Raw genomic sequence first — 19,069 nt, forward strand, 5'->3', positions numbered from 1 at the left:
AATTCAAGGCTGAGGCAAAATATCGAGATATATATTGTGTATCGTTATATGGCCTAAAAATATCGAGATATTACGAAAAGGTAATATTGCCCAGCCCTACTTTCAACTTACATCAGTGGACTCCATATGGAAGCAATAAAAACTAAAACATGATTGACAGGAAGGAGACGTAGTCAAAGTAGAAGCACGAAAATAAGACCGCCCACGAAGCGGGGCATTCTGAAGAGAAGGTCAAAAGGTGTCTTGAAGATATTCTGTAAAACAATCTATGCAAAATGTGCCTGAATTTAAGCTACATAAATATGTGTGTTGTTTTGTGCAAGTAGGGGCCTCGTTAGACATATTTCACTGGGGCACATGCCCCAGTGTTGATCTGCAGTGCCCCAGTAAAAATTTCACCAATAAAAAAAAACGCTTCAGAGTTTTAAGTCCACATAACATAGACTACTGCGCACATACTACTTAGTATGGTAATTGATTGCTACTGTATTCAGTCCACGTAACAATGAGCACATGGCTAAATAATATGGTAATTTATTCACGTGTGGATCGAGACTTCAGTTGAGAGAGAGAGAGAGAGAGAGAGGATGCGAATCACTGCGTGAGGTAGGTAACGTTAGCCAACAACAATTTGTTAATTATATTATTTTGATTTTGATTTGACTCAAACTGTAACTTCTAGATGGATGGCAGAAAGTTATTCGCCCGCAGCAGGGAAGAAGCAGCGAGGAATGAGAGATGTAAGTGAAGTCCTAGCTAGCTAGGCAACATCATTGTCTTAAGTTCATGCTAAGTTAGCTAACGTTATTCCTTGTATCAAGACAAACATATTCATTTGCTGTATGAGCTGTCGGGGGAATTTCTAATGAACATGAAACATAATGTTGGTTATTGTTTATTGTTTATTGAATGGATCCCCATTAGCTGACACCAAGGCGACTGCCAGTCTTCCTAGGAGCATACAAAGGATACATGCATTACCCAACATACAATGGAAAAATACAACATAAGATAAAATAACTAGTTAAAAACAGTATTAAAAATTCACGCCGTGTCATGTGGGCAGCTGCAATAGGTGTATCTTCAAAGCTGTCTTGAATGACAATTTACTTTGTGAGAGATTAATGTGTGATGGCAATATATTCCAGAATGATATACATCTATACATGACTGTATGTTTAAGGAGATTGGTCCTGGGAGCAGGAAGTGCCAAATAGCCATTGCTGGCATTTCTAGTGTCATGAATGTGTGTTTTAGTTGATTTTAAAAACTGTTTCTAAAAGTAATCTGGTGATTGATCTAACATGATAGTTCTGAAGAACATGAGACTACACTGCATCTTTTGTTCAACAGACAAACAGGACAGGCGTGAATGCATAAATGCGCAATGAACATTTAAGTAACAGTCTAGCTGCTCTGTTTTGAACAAGTTGAAGTTTGTTCAGGTCAAACTTAGTTGTAGCGGACCATATTATAGGACATTAATGAAGATGACAGAAAACCAAGGACTGTATAACTTTACCCATTGTTGAGGATGTCAAGGAGGAGGAGCACTTTCTGATCATAGCTAAACCTCTTCCCATTTTCATTAAAATACTATCGATATGATCTGACCATGACAGTTGACTGTCTAATAGCACACCAAGCAGTTTTGCTTTTTTGACCTGCACAACAGGTATATCTGACATTGAAATGTGAAGCTGAGAGTCTTCAACAAGCATATGCCTGGATACAAAAAGAATACGTTTTGTTTTGCCAATATTCACAACAAGTTTATTATCATTTACCCAGCGTGACACTCTCCAGGTCCTGATTTAAGTTATTTTCTAGATCATTTAAGGTAAAGGCAGTGCTGTATAGAGTTGTGTCATCTGCATACATAACCATATTGGTGTTTGTTGTAACACAAGGAAGGATCATTAGTAAAAATAATAAAAAGTAAAGGACCTAAGGAGCTTCCTAATTGTACTTGCGTTCAGATAGGCTACCATTAAAACACACATCGTCTGCTGGTTCTGCGCAGGACCTCTGCATCAATGATGATTTTGAGTAAGCATGTGTGAGTTGAGTGCTTCTCAAATGGTTTATCTTCAGGAAGAAAAACATTTTTCCATATCATCAAGTCGTGAGCCAAATTTTTAAATCGTTCAAGTTTATTTCACAGAAAAATAGCACAGTAGACTTGTCTTGTTAATCGGTTTGTCTTTGACTAAAATAATCTTGTTTAGTCACCAGAAAAATGGCTACAGCTAAAGCATCTGCTTTTGTTTCCAGAAAAAATAGTAACATTTCTGTATTTGTTACCAGAAAGATGGCTGAAAATATCGAGTTTTGTTGCCCCATTTAGATTTAAAAAATATATATATTTCCATGTCTGTCCTGAGTCCTCTTCCAACTTGTTAGTCGGTTTGCCTTTTGCTAAAATACTCACTAATAGAGACTAAAAAAATGGCTAAAAATATCTGGTTTTGTTGCCACAATTTGATTTTTTTCTCCCTAAACTTTTTTTTTTCATGCACACATCCGACTGCGACTCACTGAAAATGACACAATCCACTTTTATGTCACGACCCACCAGTTGGGAACCACTGGTCAACTGTATAACAGTTACTGTAAAATGTCCATGTCTGTCCAGACAAAGTGGAGCAGCAGAGTGCAGGAAGAGGTGAGGGAGAGATGGAAGTTGATGAGCAAGAGCAGAGGTGAGTTGTGGATGTTAAATTTGCAGATGATGACTGCAATAAATATTTCAAAAAGATTCATTGCTCTTCCTTTTTGCTTTTACCAGTAGCAGTTTAGAAGTCTGGAGTAAAAAAGTGCACAAGTAGGCCAAATGCATTAGTTAATTTCAGGTGGTCATTCAAAGATCCATACAACATAATCGGATATGATTTCATAGTTTAAAGCACTATTTATGTATTTTTTATGATAAATAAGTGCTAAAAATGTTTTTGCTTGCGCGCTTTGCACGCTAACATGAATTATTTGTGCCCCAGGTGTGCCCCAGTACAGTATTAGGTCTAGTGACGCCCCTGTGTGCAAGGCCAGCTTTCTGGACGAACGAAGCAGGCAGCCGCCTGGGGGGCCATCTTTTGAGTAGGCGCCAAATTGCAGAATGTAAAAACATATATAAAAATTTTATAATAATCAAAATAAAAATGAATGTGTACACTTTAGCCACCAGCAACCCAATATCCAAACATCTGGGACGAGCCTTAACTTAATGAACTGATGAAGCATTTAAGCACGGTCATTTAAAACGAGTTTTTGTTCTTACCTTACGTTTCACACTTCGCTCCATTGCCGACTCAAACAATAAACACGGGCAACTTCCACTGTCCCTTTATGTTGTTGCAAATAAATGTCACAGCGATGTAAGTTATGGAGCCAGAACTCTGTTACACATGCAGTGTGCAAGTTCCGGTGGACATGACAAATAAACGCACTAGAATTCTTCTTCTTTGGTTTAATGGCGGTTGGCAAGTAACCTTCCGGTGTGCATTACCGCCACCTTTTGATATTGTGTGTGCACTGTACTCTATATTATTTTATAAATATCTATGTAACAGTGGCGGATGCTGGTCTCTCAAGGAGGGGAAGCTCAATTTCAGCCCACATCATAAAATGTGTTGGTTTATTTATACTTAAAGGCCTACTGAAACCCACTACTACCCACCACGCAGTCTGATAGTTTATATATCAATGATGAAATATTAACATTGCAACACATGCCAATACGGCCTTTTTAGTTTAATAAATTGCAATTTTAAATTTACCGGGAGTTTCGTCTTGAAAACGTCGTGTAATGATGACGTGTACGCAAGACGTCACAGGTTTTTTGGAAATATGAGCGCTGCACACACACACAGCTAAAAGTCGTCTGCTTTAACCGCATAATTACGCAGTATTTTGGAGATCTGTGTTGCTGAATCTTTTGAAATTTGTTCAATTAATATTGGAGAAGTCACAGTAGAAAGATGGAGTTGGGAAGCTTTAGCCTTTAGCCACACAAACACACAGTGATTCCTTGTTTAAAATACCCGGAGCTGAAACTTTACTATGGATCAGAGCGCGGTCAAGCGAACATGGTTCCTGAACAAATGTGAACCAGCAGGTTTCGGTGAGAAAATTGTGGTTAAAAAGTTGCCACTTACCGGATATCAGCTGAGCTTGTGCCGTCCGTACAGCTGCCGTCGACACCCCTTAGACGTAGGCGTCAACACACCCGTGGACGTACACTTCCGACTATCAGGTACTGTTAAACTCACTAAAACACTAGCAACACAATTGAAAGATAAGGGATTTCCCAGAATTATCCTAGTAAAAGTCTCTAAAAACATCGGAATCCGTCTCAATGCAATCGCGTTTTTTTTTTTTCTCTAGTCCGTCGCTATCAATAGACTCAAACACACATCTTTCATCCTCGCTCAAATTAATGGGGGAATTGCTGTTTTCTCGGTCCGAGTAGCACTTTTTGTTGGAGGCTCCCATTAAAATCAATGTGAATATGTGAGGAGCCCCCACACTTGTGACGTCATCGTCTGCGACTTTTGTTGGAGGTTCCCATTAAAATCAATGTGAATATGTGAGGAGCCCCCACACTTGTGACATCATCGTCTGCGACTTCCGGTAAAGGCATGGCTTTTTTGTCAGCACCAAAAGTTGCGAACTTTATTGTGGATGTTCTCTACTAAATCCTTTCAGCAAAAATATGGCAATATCACGAAATGATCAAGTATGACACATAGAATGGACCTGCTATCCCCGTTTGAATAAGAAAATCTCATTTCAGTAGGCCTTTAAATTCTACCCTCCATTCCTTTTTAAGAAAGTGATCTGTGACCATATCATGAATTGATTAACGTGGACCCCCAACTTAAACAAGTTGAAAAAGTTTTTGGGGTGTTACCATTTAGTGGTCAATTGTACGGAATATGTACTGTACAGTGCAATCTACTAATAAAAGTCTCAATCATCCAAAAACCCTGTCGTACCAAGAAGGCGTCTTTTCCAGGGATTTAAAAAGTGTCGACTCTCGATGGCCAGCAGACCTAGGCGGCTCCTTGGCGGATGGTGCACGCATTTAGTTGTATTCCGTGTTTAAAAACATATTATATGACTCTTATGAAAATAAATTTGAAAAATATTTGGCTTTCATATGTCTCTCTCAGCCATAAAGGTTCCCGACCCCTGGTATATAGTAACAAAGGTTCTAACTCATTCTCCTTCTATGCCACATCAATATGGAATGCACTCCCAACAGGTATAAAAGAAAGTGCATCTCTATCCTCCTTCAAAACTGCACTAAAAGAACACCTCCATGCAGCTACAACCTAAGGCCAAACCCCTCCCCGAATTGTAAATAATCAAATCGTATGCTTTCTGAGCTCACTATGTTCACCTTTCGCTTTACATATCCTTCCAAGTGAGACCTACACTGTCACAATGTCCTTTTTTCAGATAGAACTTTTGATGACTGAAATATGCTGATCAACGTTACCAACCTACCCTGCATCCTCCGATTGTAAATAATTCAATGTATAAACTCTGATGATTAACTTGTGTGATGACTGTATTATGCTGATAGTATATATTTGTACCATGAATTGATTAACATCGACCCCGACTTAAACAAGTTGAAAAGCTTATTTGGGTGTTACCATTTAGTGGTCAATTGTACGAAATATGTACTGCACTGTGCAATTTACTTATAAAAGTTGCAATCTATCAACTAACAATGTTGGAAACAAGCTCACCTTCCTTAGCTGGCTGTAAGGACGTGAGACAATGCACAGCGTCTGCTGATGGCCATGTACTGAAGGATTATCCATCCATCCATTTCCTACCGCTTATTCCCTTTCGGGGTCGCGGGATTAACATTATATAAATCATTGAGGCAGTGAGTTTATCGTACAAGTGCAAAAATGTGCTCTTACCTACTGGCAACGTTGAAATGCTTGCATAAAAAAGTGACCAATCAGGTGTACACAAGGCAAACCGGAAGTCCGCCGTCGATACTGGGACAGGAAGAATCTGTCTCCTCATTCTGCTTCCCAAGTGGAAAGTGCATGCCTTTATGACGTTATACTAAGTGTCGTCATTTAAAAGGGAATAATATTGTAATACATAAATTCCCTCACATATTACACTCTTATTTAACATTAAGTCATAGTCTTATTCATATTACCACTAACGTGTCTTTTTGATGCTAGATCTCAATTATTGGTCAATCAATAATCGCCCTCTCCTGCCATTTACTTATTTGTGATTATTCTCACACTCAGCAAAGCAGATAGTTGAACAGGCTGAATCTATCCTCCAAATTGAATGGTGGGCAATATAGTTCATACTTTCCATTAAAAATGTAATGACTATTAAATAATGTGTCACGTATCAATCAATGATTATTTATATAGCCCTAAATCACTAGTGTCTCAAAGGGCTGCACAAACCACAACGACATCCTCGGTAGAGCCCACATAAGGGCAAGGAAAACTCCCACCGGGTAGGTATAACTCTGTTAAAGCATGTGGTGTCATTATCCACATGACAGTTTGGACTAAATTCGTTACTTCATGTGCTGTTTAGTTCACTGTTTTTGTCAGCATTTAATGTTTATATATACCTATACACATATATACATACACACACACACATATACTGTTTGTATAAATATATATATATATAAATAAATAAATATATACACACACGCTGTGTACTTTTAAGGTGAATGTGGATAAATGCGATTTATATATTTAACTATTAAATAATGCAGTATTTGTGCGACTTCACAATTTACTCCATTCATCCACCCATCACCCAAGTTAATTTCTTGTTTGATGTACCCTGCCTTCCGCCCGATTGTAGCTGAGATAGGCGCCAGCGTCCCCCGCGACCCCGAAAGGGAATAAGCGGTAGAAAATGGATGGATGGATGGATTTATTGCATGAATGTGTGGCAGCTTCAAGAGTTTAGTCAAGTTCAGCCACTGAAGTCAGTCGGCAGAGCTGACACGAGTTAGATAAACCGAGAAATACTCAAGTCATTAAAAAATCAAAACATGAAATATTCAAATCATATGATTAAAAAGTTGAATATATTCAATTGAAAATGTACTATTTTAATTAACAGGACTTGTGTTATGATTAGGGATGTCCGATTACCGGACTGCCGATATTATTGGCCAATAAATGCTTAAAAATGTAATATTGCAAATTATCGGTATTGGTTTCAAAAAGTAAAATTTATGAATTCTTAAAACGTTGCTTTGTACAAGGACGTATGGAGAAATACAGACCGCCTATAAACCTAAAAGACATTGCCTTTGCGTGCCGGCTCAGTCACATATCTACAACTTTTCACATTCACAAGTTAATGCATGCTTGTTCAACAGCCATCCAGGTCACACTGAGGGTTGCCGTATAAACAACTTGAACACGGTTACAAATATGCGCCACACTGTGAACCCACACCAAACAAGAATGACAAACACATTTCAGGAGAACATCTGCACCGTAATACAACATAAACACAACAGACCAAATACCGAGAACCTTTTGCAACACTAACTCTTCCAGGACGCTACAATATACATCCCCGCTTGCCCCCCCCCTCCTCCAACCTCCTCATGATCTCTCTCAGGTAGTGCATGTCCCAAATTCCAAGCTGCTGTTTTGAGGCATGTTAAAAAAAAGTAATGCACTTTGTGACTTCAATAATAAATATGGCAGTGCCATGTTGGCATTTTTTTCCACAACTTGAATTATTTTGGAAAACATTGTTAAATGCATCAAGTGGGGCATCATAACAAAATTAGGCATAATAATGTGTTAATTCCACGACTGTATATATCGGAATATCGGTAAAAAAAGCTGTTATCATGATACAGGGCACTGGTGGAGGACTTTGTCACATGGTGTGGATAGAACCACCTCCAGCTCAATGTGACGAAGACCAAGGAGCTTGTTGTGGACCTGGGAAGGAGTACTACTGGCGACCCCCGATTCCATCAGGGAGGTCGAGGTGGACATGGTTGAGGATTATAAATACCACAAAGTACACATTGACAACAAGCTGAATGGGTCAAAACACGCTGAGGCCCTCTACAAGGAGGGACAGAGCCGCCTCTACTTCCTCAGGAGGCTAAGATCCTTCAACGTCTGTACAAAGATGTTGAAGATGTTCTCCGAGTCGGTGGTGGCGAGCGCTTTCTTGTGCGCCGTGGCAGCGGGCTGAGAGTGAGGGACACAAACAGACTGGACAAGTTGGTAGAGAAGGCCAGTAACGTGGTGGGAGTAGAGCTGGACTCTGGCGGTGGTTTCAGAGAGAAGTCTAGCAAAACTTTTAGCCATTATGGACAACACCTCCCAACCACTACAATCGGACCTTGAGGAGAGAATGAGCACGTTCAGTGGAAGGATAAGACTCCCAAAATATAACACGGAACAACACAGGAGGTCCTTCATACCGACAGCCATCAGACTGTATAATGCATATGTTCCTTCTTGACTGCACTTAAATGGAGGATATATGCAGAATATATTCATATTATTCATATATTATATATATATATATGTCATATATTATTATTGTGAGCGAACTGTGGTGCTGAATTTCCCCCAGGGATCAATGAAGTACTTTCTATTCTATCGAACATCTCTAGTTAAGATGTTTATTTCATTCTCTAATTTGACCTCCATCGTGGTGGGCCTTCTCGCTTTCAGAAGCACTGACATACATCTATGACTTCGATTCAGTATTTGTTTCATGACATTGTAATACAACGGTATTACGATTCTAAGGGTGACACCATGACTCGAATATATAACTTTTTCCACAATATAAAACATTTTTGGAACACTTTAAGATTTTAATGACTTTGCATATTGAATATGGACATGGGAACCTCAAATAAACCATGTTAGGTAATACAATTAACTTGATGTAATTCACTTGGCATGCTTTGAACAAATTTATTGAGAATTCCAGTAGAAAACAAAATAAGAGCACTCTTAGTTCTCCAATTTCCCCACATTGCCATGGTTCAAGATCTAAAGTTTAGTAACGCTATCATAAAAAAATAAATGCGCTTTCCAAATCCTGTAGATAATACACTTTACACTACCCTTTACATTTTTACAGACAAAACTTTTTCCCCACACTCCAAACTAAACTGCGGTGAATAAACAATCAAGCCACAAAATGAAGCACTTCTACTCCCAATCTTCTTCATCATTAGCTGCAACCTGAGCTGGTGGCTGGCTTTTCTCAAAACCTCCATGATGAGTCTGAGGACAGTCGAGAGAAAAATGTGAGAAAGTTGAAATTCCATCCATCAATCCATTTTCTACCACTTATCTTTGAAAAAGTGAAAGCAGAAAAAAAAGACAACCTTCCTTGAGTCTGAGGAGGTAAAGTTCTTGCCAGGTTGATGGAAGCTGGTTGTAGAACCATTGAATGCAGACTCCTCTAGCCATGAAGGCACTTCTTGTTGGGCCTGTCAAACCAAACAAGCAAACAATCCAAACACCATCTTTAGGAAGGGGATTTAAGTGCAGGTGGTCCTTGGGTTACGAACAAGTTCCTTTCTTCGACTCTTATTTGATTTGACTTTAAGTCAGATCATATACCAACACTATCACTGACATCGTACATAAAGTACATGGTAGATTACAGTAAAACACTTAATTAAAACACTTGAAGAAAAAGAAAAGTATGTGGTCTATTGTACCGACCCGGCAGCTATGTTTAAAGTTTTGTAAATTCCGTCCAGCAGAGAACGAGGACGGCTGCGTGCAGAGAGTAGAGTTTGATGATGTGCTTGCAAATAGGGCAGCAGCGATACACTAATCCCACAATTCATGACCTTCAACACAGAATAATATATTCAATAAATCATTTTTAAAAGATTTTGAAGAGTGCGATTTTAGTAGCAAATTGTGTGCACCATTGACTTGGATTGAATGAACTGATTTGAAATGTGTACCGATTAACTTCCGACAACGGCATAATGCTGGACGAAATGAATGGGATTAGAACATATATATAAATTTAAAGTGTTCATTGAAACTTACAATGAAGTGTACCAAGTGTTCTGAAGAGTGTTAAGAACACTTTAGCAGCTTTTTTTTGCGCTCCACACGAAACTTGAATGAGGTCTTCACACCAGAAAAGTAGCATTGACTTTTCCATGGTAACTTTTTTCCATGTTAAAATACACAACAAATTACAATAAAATTTAAATGAACTTTCACAGTTAAAAACTCAGAATGACTCAACTATAATTTAATATTGATATTTTTTTATTTTTGTCATGAGCTATAATAAGGGGAACTTCAAGTGTTATAAGGGAACTGCACTTTTTTTTGGAAACTTGCCTATCGTTCACAATCCTTATCAGCAACACGAAGACAAATGTTTTTAGTTTTAAGGGCATTCTAACTTGTAGTAATTGGCTTGTTCTTGGTGGTTAGCAATGCGACTAATGGGAGCAATTCAGTTTGCCTCTAAATTACTTTGAAAATGCTTTTAAAAATCAAAAAATATTTTATTTACGTTCCGTGCCCTGTATAATAACCAACATGGCGCAACATTTTTATTGGAAGAGAACTCTTTCTACCATACTAACACAACGGCACTCTACCGCATCAGTTGTAAACCAGCTACGGCAAGAGATATGCTAGCAACTGCATCAATAGCTAAAGGGCTTTTTGATTTGTAACACACAGCAATACGATAGGACAACAATCTATACTGACTAAAAAAAACATGATCATATTACGGTACCTGTGAAGTATTAGCCCATATTTCATGTTTTGTTTGTACACAGCTAGCTCGACAACATGTGTACTGTAGTTGTACAGTGATGTGCTGAATGCATCACGAGCTTATACGGACTTGCTCGATGGACAGTTGCTTGGTCAAGCTGGTCGGGGACCAAAGCACTCCATTATTTGTGGCATTGCTTGGCTCAAAGCTCCACAATTACATGGTGACCAAGTCATGCCGACCTCACTCGTTGCTTTTGTCTGCTCCAACGTTCCACCTTCTTCTTTGTGCTCGCTTGTATAAGCAGCAGTTAAGCCTCCATATAGTTAGGTTAAAAAACAAGGTTGCTGTCAATAATTTGTCCTGAAATAGTCGTGTTTGTCTTCTGTTATCAAATCTGCCATGATTAGAACACACACAAGCCTTTTTTTCCCCCAGAAGTAAAAATACTTATTCGTTACCGGAAGTGCAATGCGATAAAAACAGAAATGAATGTGATGAGGAAAGAAGTTCCGGTATTGATAAAAATGTCCAAAATATGGTAAATATTGTGTACATTACATATTATATATATTCTTGCGTGTATACAAAAAGTTTTGAAGTTGTTTTAGAGGGCTTTAAAGGCTACAATAGTGACTCCCATTAGCAGCATCTTTTTTTTTTTAATCATCTTTAACACCCCCACCCCACCCACCAATAAAGACATGTGTTTGACAGGATTGTGGACAGACAAATCTATAAAAAACAAAAACAAAACAAAACTAGTTTCCCTTTAAGTTTAGTCGTTAACCTTGTGGTGTGTGGATGCTACTGTTCAAATTCAATCAGTTGAATTGTATAGCCCTTCCTTATTCAAACCATTGTCATGATTTGTAACATGACATTTTACACTGGCAATAAACTATTGTTTCAACACATTAACTTTGTGCTGATTGGAGTGAAACGAAAACATGTACAACAAAGTACAAACCCTGTTTCCATATGAGTTCGGAAATTGTGTTAGATGTAAATACAAACTGAATACTATCATTTGCAAATCATTTTGAACCCATATTCAGTTAAATATGCTACAAAGACAGCATATTTGATGTTCAAACTGATAAACATTATTTTTAATGTAAATAATCATTAACTTTAGAATTTGATGCCAGCAACATGTGACAAAGTAGTTGGGAAAGGTGGCAATAAATACTGATAAAGTTGAGAAATACTCATCAAACACTTATTCGGTACATCCCACAGGTGTGCGGGCTAATTGGGAACATGTGGGTGCCATGATTGGGTATAAAAGCAGCTTCCATGAAATAAGTAATTCACAAACAAGGATGGGGGCGAGGGTCACCAATTTGTAAGAAAATTGTCAAACAGTTTTAGAACATTTCTCAACGAGCTATTGCAAGGAATATTGGGATTTTACCATTTACGGTCCGTAAAATCATCAAAAGGTTCAGAGAATCTGGTGAAATCACTGCACGTAAGCGATGATATTGCTGACCTTTGACCCCTCAGGTGATACTGCATCAAAAGTTAAAACTCTATTTTGCAAATCAAAACCCATTTATCAACAACACTAGAAACACCGCTGGCTTTGCTGGGCCCGAGCTCATCTAAGATGGACCGATGCAAAGTGGAAAAGTGTTCTTTGGTCTGACGAGTTCACATTTCAAATTATATTTGGAAACTGTGGGCGTGGTTTCCTCCGGAACAAAGAGGAAAATAACCATGCGGATTGTTATAGGCGCAAAGTTCAAAAGCCAGCATCTGTGATGGTATGGGTGTGTATTAGTGCCCAAGGCATGGGTAACTTACACATCTGTGAATGCACCATTGATGCTGAATGGTCCATACAGGTTTTGGAGCAACATATGTTGTCATCCAAGCAACGTTATCATGGACGCCCCTACTTATTTCAGAAAGACAATGCCAAGCCACGTGTTACATTAGCGTGGCTTCGTCGTAAAAGAGTGCGGGTACTTTCCTGGCCTGCCTGCAGTCCAGACCTGTCTCCCATCGAAAATGTGTGGCACATTATCAAGCGTAAAAAACGACAGCGGAGACCCCGGACTGTTGAAAGACTAAAGCTCTACATAAAACAAAAATGAGAAAGAATTCCACTTTCAAAGCTTCAACAATTAGTTTCCTCAATTCCCAAACGTTTATTGAGTGTTAAAAGAAAAGATGATGTAACAAAGTGGTGAACATGCCCTTTCCCAACTCGTTTGGCACGTGTTGCAGCCATGAAAATATAAGTTAATTATTATTTGCGAAAAAAAAAAAAAAGTTTATGAGTTTGAACATCAAATATCTTGTCTTTGTAGTGCATTCAACTGAATATAAGTTGAAAAGGATTTGCAAATCATAGTATTCCGTTTATATTTACATCGAACACAATTTCCCATCTCATATGGAAATGGGTTTTGTACTTTTCCAGTCCAGTCTTAACAGTGAATTGTTTTATAAATTATTTTCTGGAGCGTGTTTATAACCACGGAACATCGTAAACCATGGACCACCTGTAGTTACATGGGTGCAATGTTCTAACCTTGGACAAGATTTTGACCAAGGAAGGAGCCAGCTGACCATCACCATCTGAATCGTAAAAAGACACTGCCCTGCCAATATTACCACAGCGACCAGTTCTGCCGATTCGGTGAACATATTCATCTATGTTGTTGGGGAGGTCAAAATTAACCACGTGTTGCACATCTGGAATGTCTAGGCCCCGGGCAGCGACCGAAGTTGCAACAAGTACCGGGCATTTGCCCGTCTTGAAGTCTGCCAAGGCTTGCTCTCGTTCCCGCTGCTCCCGGTCACTATCACACAACACATTACAAGTTGCCATGGAATTGGGAAGAATTACTAACACCACAAAGCGATGTTTACCCATGGATACTGGTCGTTGGAACCTTCTCTTGGCATAAGAAAGTGGCAATAAAATCAGCTTGCCTCTTGGTCTCCACAAACACCATTGTGCGTTCCTTTCCTGCAAATATCAACAACTCACAAGGAGGTGACAAATTCTAAATGTAATATTTTGTTTTACCAGTGGTCTTGAGAAGATCGAGAAGTTGCTCCCTCTTGGCGAACTTAGTGACTTGGAGAAACGTCTGCTCCACATCGCTACAGGCTCCTCCCACCACACCAACAGCCAAGAACAAATAGTCCATCTTAAGGAAATCAGCAGCTAACCTGTTACCAATAAGATACAAAATAAATATTGAAACTTGGAATGCATTGTCACATATAGTTTTCAAAAGTATCAATAAAAGTATCCCGATACAATAATTATGGCTGCATAATAAATCAAATTTTAATCTCCATCACATTTGCTGCTACGAATAAATGAGGGCAATACTGACATTTGAAAGGCGGGCTCTGCGGCAGAATAAATCAAGCGCTTTCACAGCCGCAGCTCATCTCAAAGCCTTTAGAAACGTCTCCCACATACGCCAGTTTCCATTGTGTATGCGTACAGAGCTCCTTTACCACACCAACCACCTTGTGGCCGGTATTAAACTTTTCCAGGGCTGCTACAGCCAATTGCCTGAATTCACTTCTGCAATGTTTTTAATGTACATGTAGGAGAACACCTCTGTATTCAAATAGTGACAGGTGTTGACATCTGCACGACATGCTTTTTGACTGCTCTTCCTGGAGTCCCACTAGCAAGACAAATGGCTACCCGTCATGCTAAGTAGTCTGGAGACAATGTTCAGTCTAGTGCAAGAAGTGCTCCCTATTGGAATTCCTGCAGCTCCTGCATCAGCGCATGTGTATCAACGCAGGGAATTCGGAAACGTAATATGTGCATTGAAGGAGTCTGACATAAGTACAATCATTCAAAGTAAAGCGGGGGCTGCCAATTGACGAGGACATGGAAAAGGCTTGAAAAGAAAAACATTAAATAAATAAAGCTTAAGGCAACAGGGTAAACATTATTTTTGCATTTTTCTCGGTAATAAAAAATATGTCATTACATTTTGGGCAAATATTTTTATCCTTGTGTTATCAAAAATAGTATAGTGTACGTATTAAAGGGGACTTATTATGCAAATTCAACCTTTACATATTGGTGCTATGGTATTTGGGAATCTACATAAGTCCAGAAAATATTTAAATCAAACCATGGAGGAAATCCATAGATATTTACAAAAAACAATCTTGCCTTCATGCATATGTCCTCCAAACAAGCCATTTAGAATTTGCAACATTTGTGACAGCAGCGGATATCTCTGTGTATGGTAAAGTTTTACCTGAAAAGATTTGGACGAGTCTGCCATCGAAGCCTGAGGTTGTGGGGAAGACTGGCTGACGCATGCACCCCTTAGCAGGTAGTTTTTCATCCTCTGTTCAAAAAAACCTAACCTCGGTCCTGACTTCATGGTAAACTACTACCTTGAAAATCCACCAAAAAATTGTTGCACAGCAGCTAAATGAACACTTTGCATCAAACACTCTCTGTGAACCCTTTCAGTCCGGTTTCACGGCAAATCACTAAATGGAGACAACCCTCGCAAAAATGACTAATGATCTATTGCTAACTATGGATGCTGATGAGTCATCCATGTTGCTGCTACTTGATCTTAGCGCTGCTTTCGATACTGTTGATCATAACATTTTATTAGAATGTATCAAGTTCCACAGGGTTCGGTTCTTGGCCCTGCACTCTTCAGTATCTACTTACTGCCGCTCGGTGACACACGCAAATACGGTGATAGCTTTCACTGTTATGCTGATGACACCCAACTTTACATGCCCCTAAAGCTGACCAACACGCCAGATTGTAGTCACCTGGGGGAATGCCTAAATTAACTTAAACAATGGATGTCCACTAACGTTTTACAAGTCAACGCAAAAAAAAAACTGAAATATTATCAGTCCTGCTAGACACCGGCACCTATATAATAATACCAACTTAACATTTGACAACAAAACTATTAAACAAAGTGACTCGGTAAAGAATCTTCGTATTATCTTCGACCCAAATCTCTCATCAAGAGTGTTAATAAAACAGCCTTTTTTCATCTCCGTAATATTGCTAAAATTCAGTCCCTTTTGTCCACCACCCACGCTGAGATTGTTATTCATGCTTTCATTACGTCTCGACTCAATTATTTTTGGGTCTCCCTATGTCTGGCATTAAAAAAATAAAGTTGGGACCAAATGAAACTGCTAAACTTTTGACAAAAACCAGAAAGTTTGATCATATTACGCCTATACTGGCTCACTTACACCGGCTTCCTGTGCACTTAAAATGCGATTTTAAGGTTTTCCGACTTACATATAAAATACTAAACGGTCTAGCTCCATCCTATCATGCCGGGTCAACGTGAATGACTGCTCGCTGACTGCTCTTGTTGCAAAAAAGCTGGCTGCTCGCTGACTGACTGCTCTTGTTGCAAAAAAGTTAAGTATCGTTCTGTGTGCTTTTAACTATTTTGCAGCTTTACTTACAACTTCTCGAACATATTTAATAGTTCAATTTAACTTGCAAATCACCCGATCTCTGTCTCACCACTCCGTCCTCAGCTAGCTAGCTGCTAAGCTAACGAGGCTAGCGGAGAAAGGCAGGGCCGGTCTGAAGGAAGCTACTCCCCCGCCACCGTGACCACCACTTCCCGAAGACAGCTGGCACTCCACTCGGCGACGGAAAACTTCTGTGAGTATGGCTTCCTGCACTTCGTGCACTTTACTCATGGATAGGTTTGGCTCTGCTAGAGAGCCGTGTCCGACAGAGCAGTGTAATTTCGTAACTTTAGATGTTGCGGACACATCTGCTAGCGTTAGCTGTAGCGAGCTAACTAGCCCAGCTTGTAGCAGCCCTAAGCGGCCTACAAGCTACGGTGTACCGGTTGAGACGCATAACAGATTTAGCCCTTTAGCTAGTCCTACACCCCAGTCTACCGGGCACCACATTTTAGTCATAGGGGACTCAATCACCCGAAAAATAAAGCTTAGCAAACTAGCCACAATTAAGCGTATTCCCGGGGGCAGAGCACCTGACATTGAAGCTAATCTTAGGGAGCTAACTCGCAACAGGCAAGTAAACACGTACGACAGGCTAACTGCCCCACTAGTTATGCGAATATAGTAATACACGTTGGCTCCAATGACATTAGGATGAGACAATCAGAGATTACAAAGAGAAACATAGCCAGGGCTTGTAAACTCGCTAGAAAGATGTCCAGGCATCGAGTAATTGTCTCTGGCCCCCTGCCTGGGAGAGGCAATGATGAGAGATATAGCAGATTAGTCTCTCTTAACAAGTGGCTGGATAGCTTCTGTAGACAACAGGGATTTACGTTTATTGATAATTGGCCCTCTTTCTGGGGCAAACCTGGCTTGCTGAGGAGAGACGGCCTTCACCCTAACCAGGAAGGCGCTATCCTCTTGTCTCGGAACATAGATTTCGCATTGAGCCACATTTGACTAACTGCACTAGAGCAAGCCCGGTCACAGGCAATTACAGTCTGCTAGCCTGGGTATGGAGTCAGTTAAGTTAGAACTAGCCAGCGCCAGGCTGGATAATCCCTGTACACATAGCAATTTTCTTAGAATAATACACAACTCACATAATGTTTTTTCTGCTATGACTATGACTACATCAGAGTTAGACATGCGTTTTACTGAGGTGGCAAATTATGATGCGTTCAGTTTATCGCAGAACCAAGTAGACAATCTGAAATTTCCCGTCATATCAATTCCTAGATATGGTTATTCATCCTCTCCTTAAAATACCTAACCCCGATCCTGACCTCACGGTAAACTACCGACCGGTGTCTCACCTTCCCTTTATTTCGAAAATCCTCCAAAAAATTGTTGCAGAGCAGCTAAATGAACACTTAGCGTTTAACAATCTATGTGAAACCTTTCAATCCGGTTTCAGGGCAAATCACTCTACTGAGACAGCCCTCGCAAAAATGACTAATGATCTATTGCTAACGATGGATTCTGAGGCGTCATCTATGTTGCTGCTCCTCGATCTTAGCGCTGCTTTCGATACCGTCCATCATAATATTTTATTAGAGCGTATCAAAACACGAATTGGTATGTCAGACTTAGCCCTGTCTTGGTTTAACTCTTATCTTACTGACAGGGTGCAGTGCGTCTCCCATAACAGTATGACCTCGGACTATGTTAAGGTAACGTGTGGAGTTCCCCAGGGTTCGGTCCTTGGCCCTGCACTTTTCAGCATCTACATGCTGCCGCTGGGTGACGTCATACGCAAATACGGTATTATCTTTCACTGTTATGCTGATGACACCAAACTCTACGTGCCCCTAAAGTTGACCAACACGCCGGACTGTAGTCAGTTGGAAGCGTGTCTTAATGAAATTAAACAATGGATGTCCGCTAATTTTTTGCAACTTAACGCCCAAAAAGACGGAAATGCTGATTATCGGTCCTGCTAGACACCGACCTCTATTTAATAATACAACTTTAACATTTGAAAACCAAATAATAAATCAAGGTGACTCGGTAAAAAAATCTGGGAATTATCTTCGACCCAACTCTCATTCTTTGAGTCACACATTAAAAGCGTTACTAAAACGGCCTTCTTTCATCTCCGTAATATCGCTAAAATTCGCTCCATTTTGTCCACTAAAGACGCCGAGATCATTATCCATGCGTTTGTTACGTCTCGTCTCCATTACTGTAACGTATTATTTTCGGGTCTCCCCATGTCTAACATTAAAAGATTACAGTTGGTACAAAATGCGGCTGCTAGACTTTTAACAAGAACAAGAAAGTTTGATCACATTACGCCTGTACTGGCTCACCTGCACTGGCTCCCTGTGCACTTAAGATGTGACTTTAAGGTTTTAATACTTACGTATAAAATACTACACGGTCTAGCTCCATCCTATCTTGCCGATTGTATTGTACCGTATGTTCCGGCAAGAAATCTGCGTTCAAAAGACTCCGGCTTATTAGTGATTCATAAAGCCCAAAAAAAGTCTGCGGGCCATAGAGCGTTTTCCATTCGGGCTCCAGTACTCTGGAATGCCCTCCCGGTAACAGTTCGAGATGCTACCTCAGTAGAAGCATTTAAGTCTCACCTTAAAACTCATCTGTATACTCTAGCCTTTAAATAGACCTCCTTTTTAGACCAGTTGATCTGCCGCTTCTTTTCTTTTTCTCCTATGTCTCCCCCTCCCTTGTGGAGGGGGTCCGGTCCGATGACCATGGATGAAGTACTGGCTGTCCAGAGTCGAGACCCAGGATGGACCGCTCGTCGGGACCCAGGATGGACCGCTCGCCTGTGTATCGGTTGGGGCTGCTGATCCGCCTCCGCTTGAGA

General features: G+C 39.9%; 2 protein-coding genes across 6 annotated transcripts in view; both read right to left on the bottom strand.

Annotated features, from left to right (window-relative positions):
• Positions 1–5,978, bottom strand: part of ccdc14 (coiled-coil domain containing 14) — a 33,846-nt gene extending 27,868 nt beyond the window's left edge. The window contains exons 1-2 of one of the 5 annotated variants that reach the window (XM_061903666.1): positions 5,937–5,978; positions 5,757–5,856 (exon numbers count right to left, since the gene is read on the bottom strand). In XM_061903666.1, coding sequence (XP_061759650.1) covers positions 5,757–5,831 — 75 coding nt within the window. In that variant the 5' untranslated portion in view covers positions 5,832–5,856; positions 5,937–5,978. The other 4 variants (XM_061903667.1, XM_061903669.1, XM_061903665.1 and 1 more) reach the window with 4 other exon arrangements.
• A 2,980-nt stretch (positions 5,979–8,958) lies between these two features.
• The window catches only part of ddx4 (DEAD (Asp-Glu-Ala-Asp) box polypeptide 4), a 51,760-nt gene continuing 41,649 nt past the window's right edge, over positions 8,959–19,069 (bottom strand). Inside the window, exons 18-22 of the mRNA XM_061903678.1 lie at positions 13,811–13,956; positions 13,651–13,750; positions 13,310–13,580; positions 9,392–9,496; positions 8,959–9,287 (exon numbers count right to left, since the gene is read on the bottom strand). Coding sequence (XP_061759662.1) covers positions 9,213–9,287; positions 9,392–9,496; positions 13,310–13,580; positions 13,651–13,750; positions 13,811–13,956 — 697 coding nt within the window. The 3' untranslated portion in view covers positions 8,959–9,212. The remainder of the gene's footprint in view (positions 9,288–9,391; positions 9,497–13,309; positions 13,581–13,650; positions 13,751–13,810; positions 13,957–19,069) is intronic.

The sequence above is a fragment of the Nerophis ophidion genome, linkage group LG06, assembly GCF_033978795.1.
Source record: "Nerophis ophidion isolate RoL-2023_Sa linkage group LG06, RoL_Noph_v1.0, whole genome shotgun sequence".
Classification (NCBI taxonomy): Eukaryota; Metazoa; Chordata; class Actinopteri; order Syngnathiformes; family Syngnathidae; genus Nerophis; species Nerophis ophidion.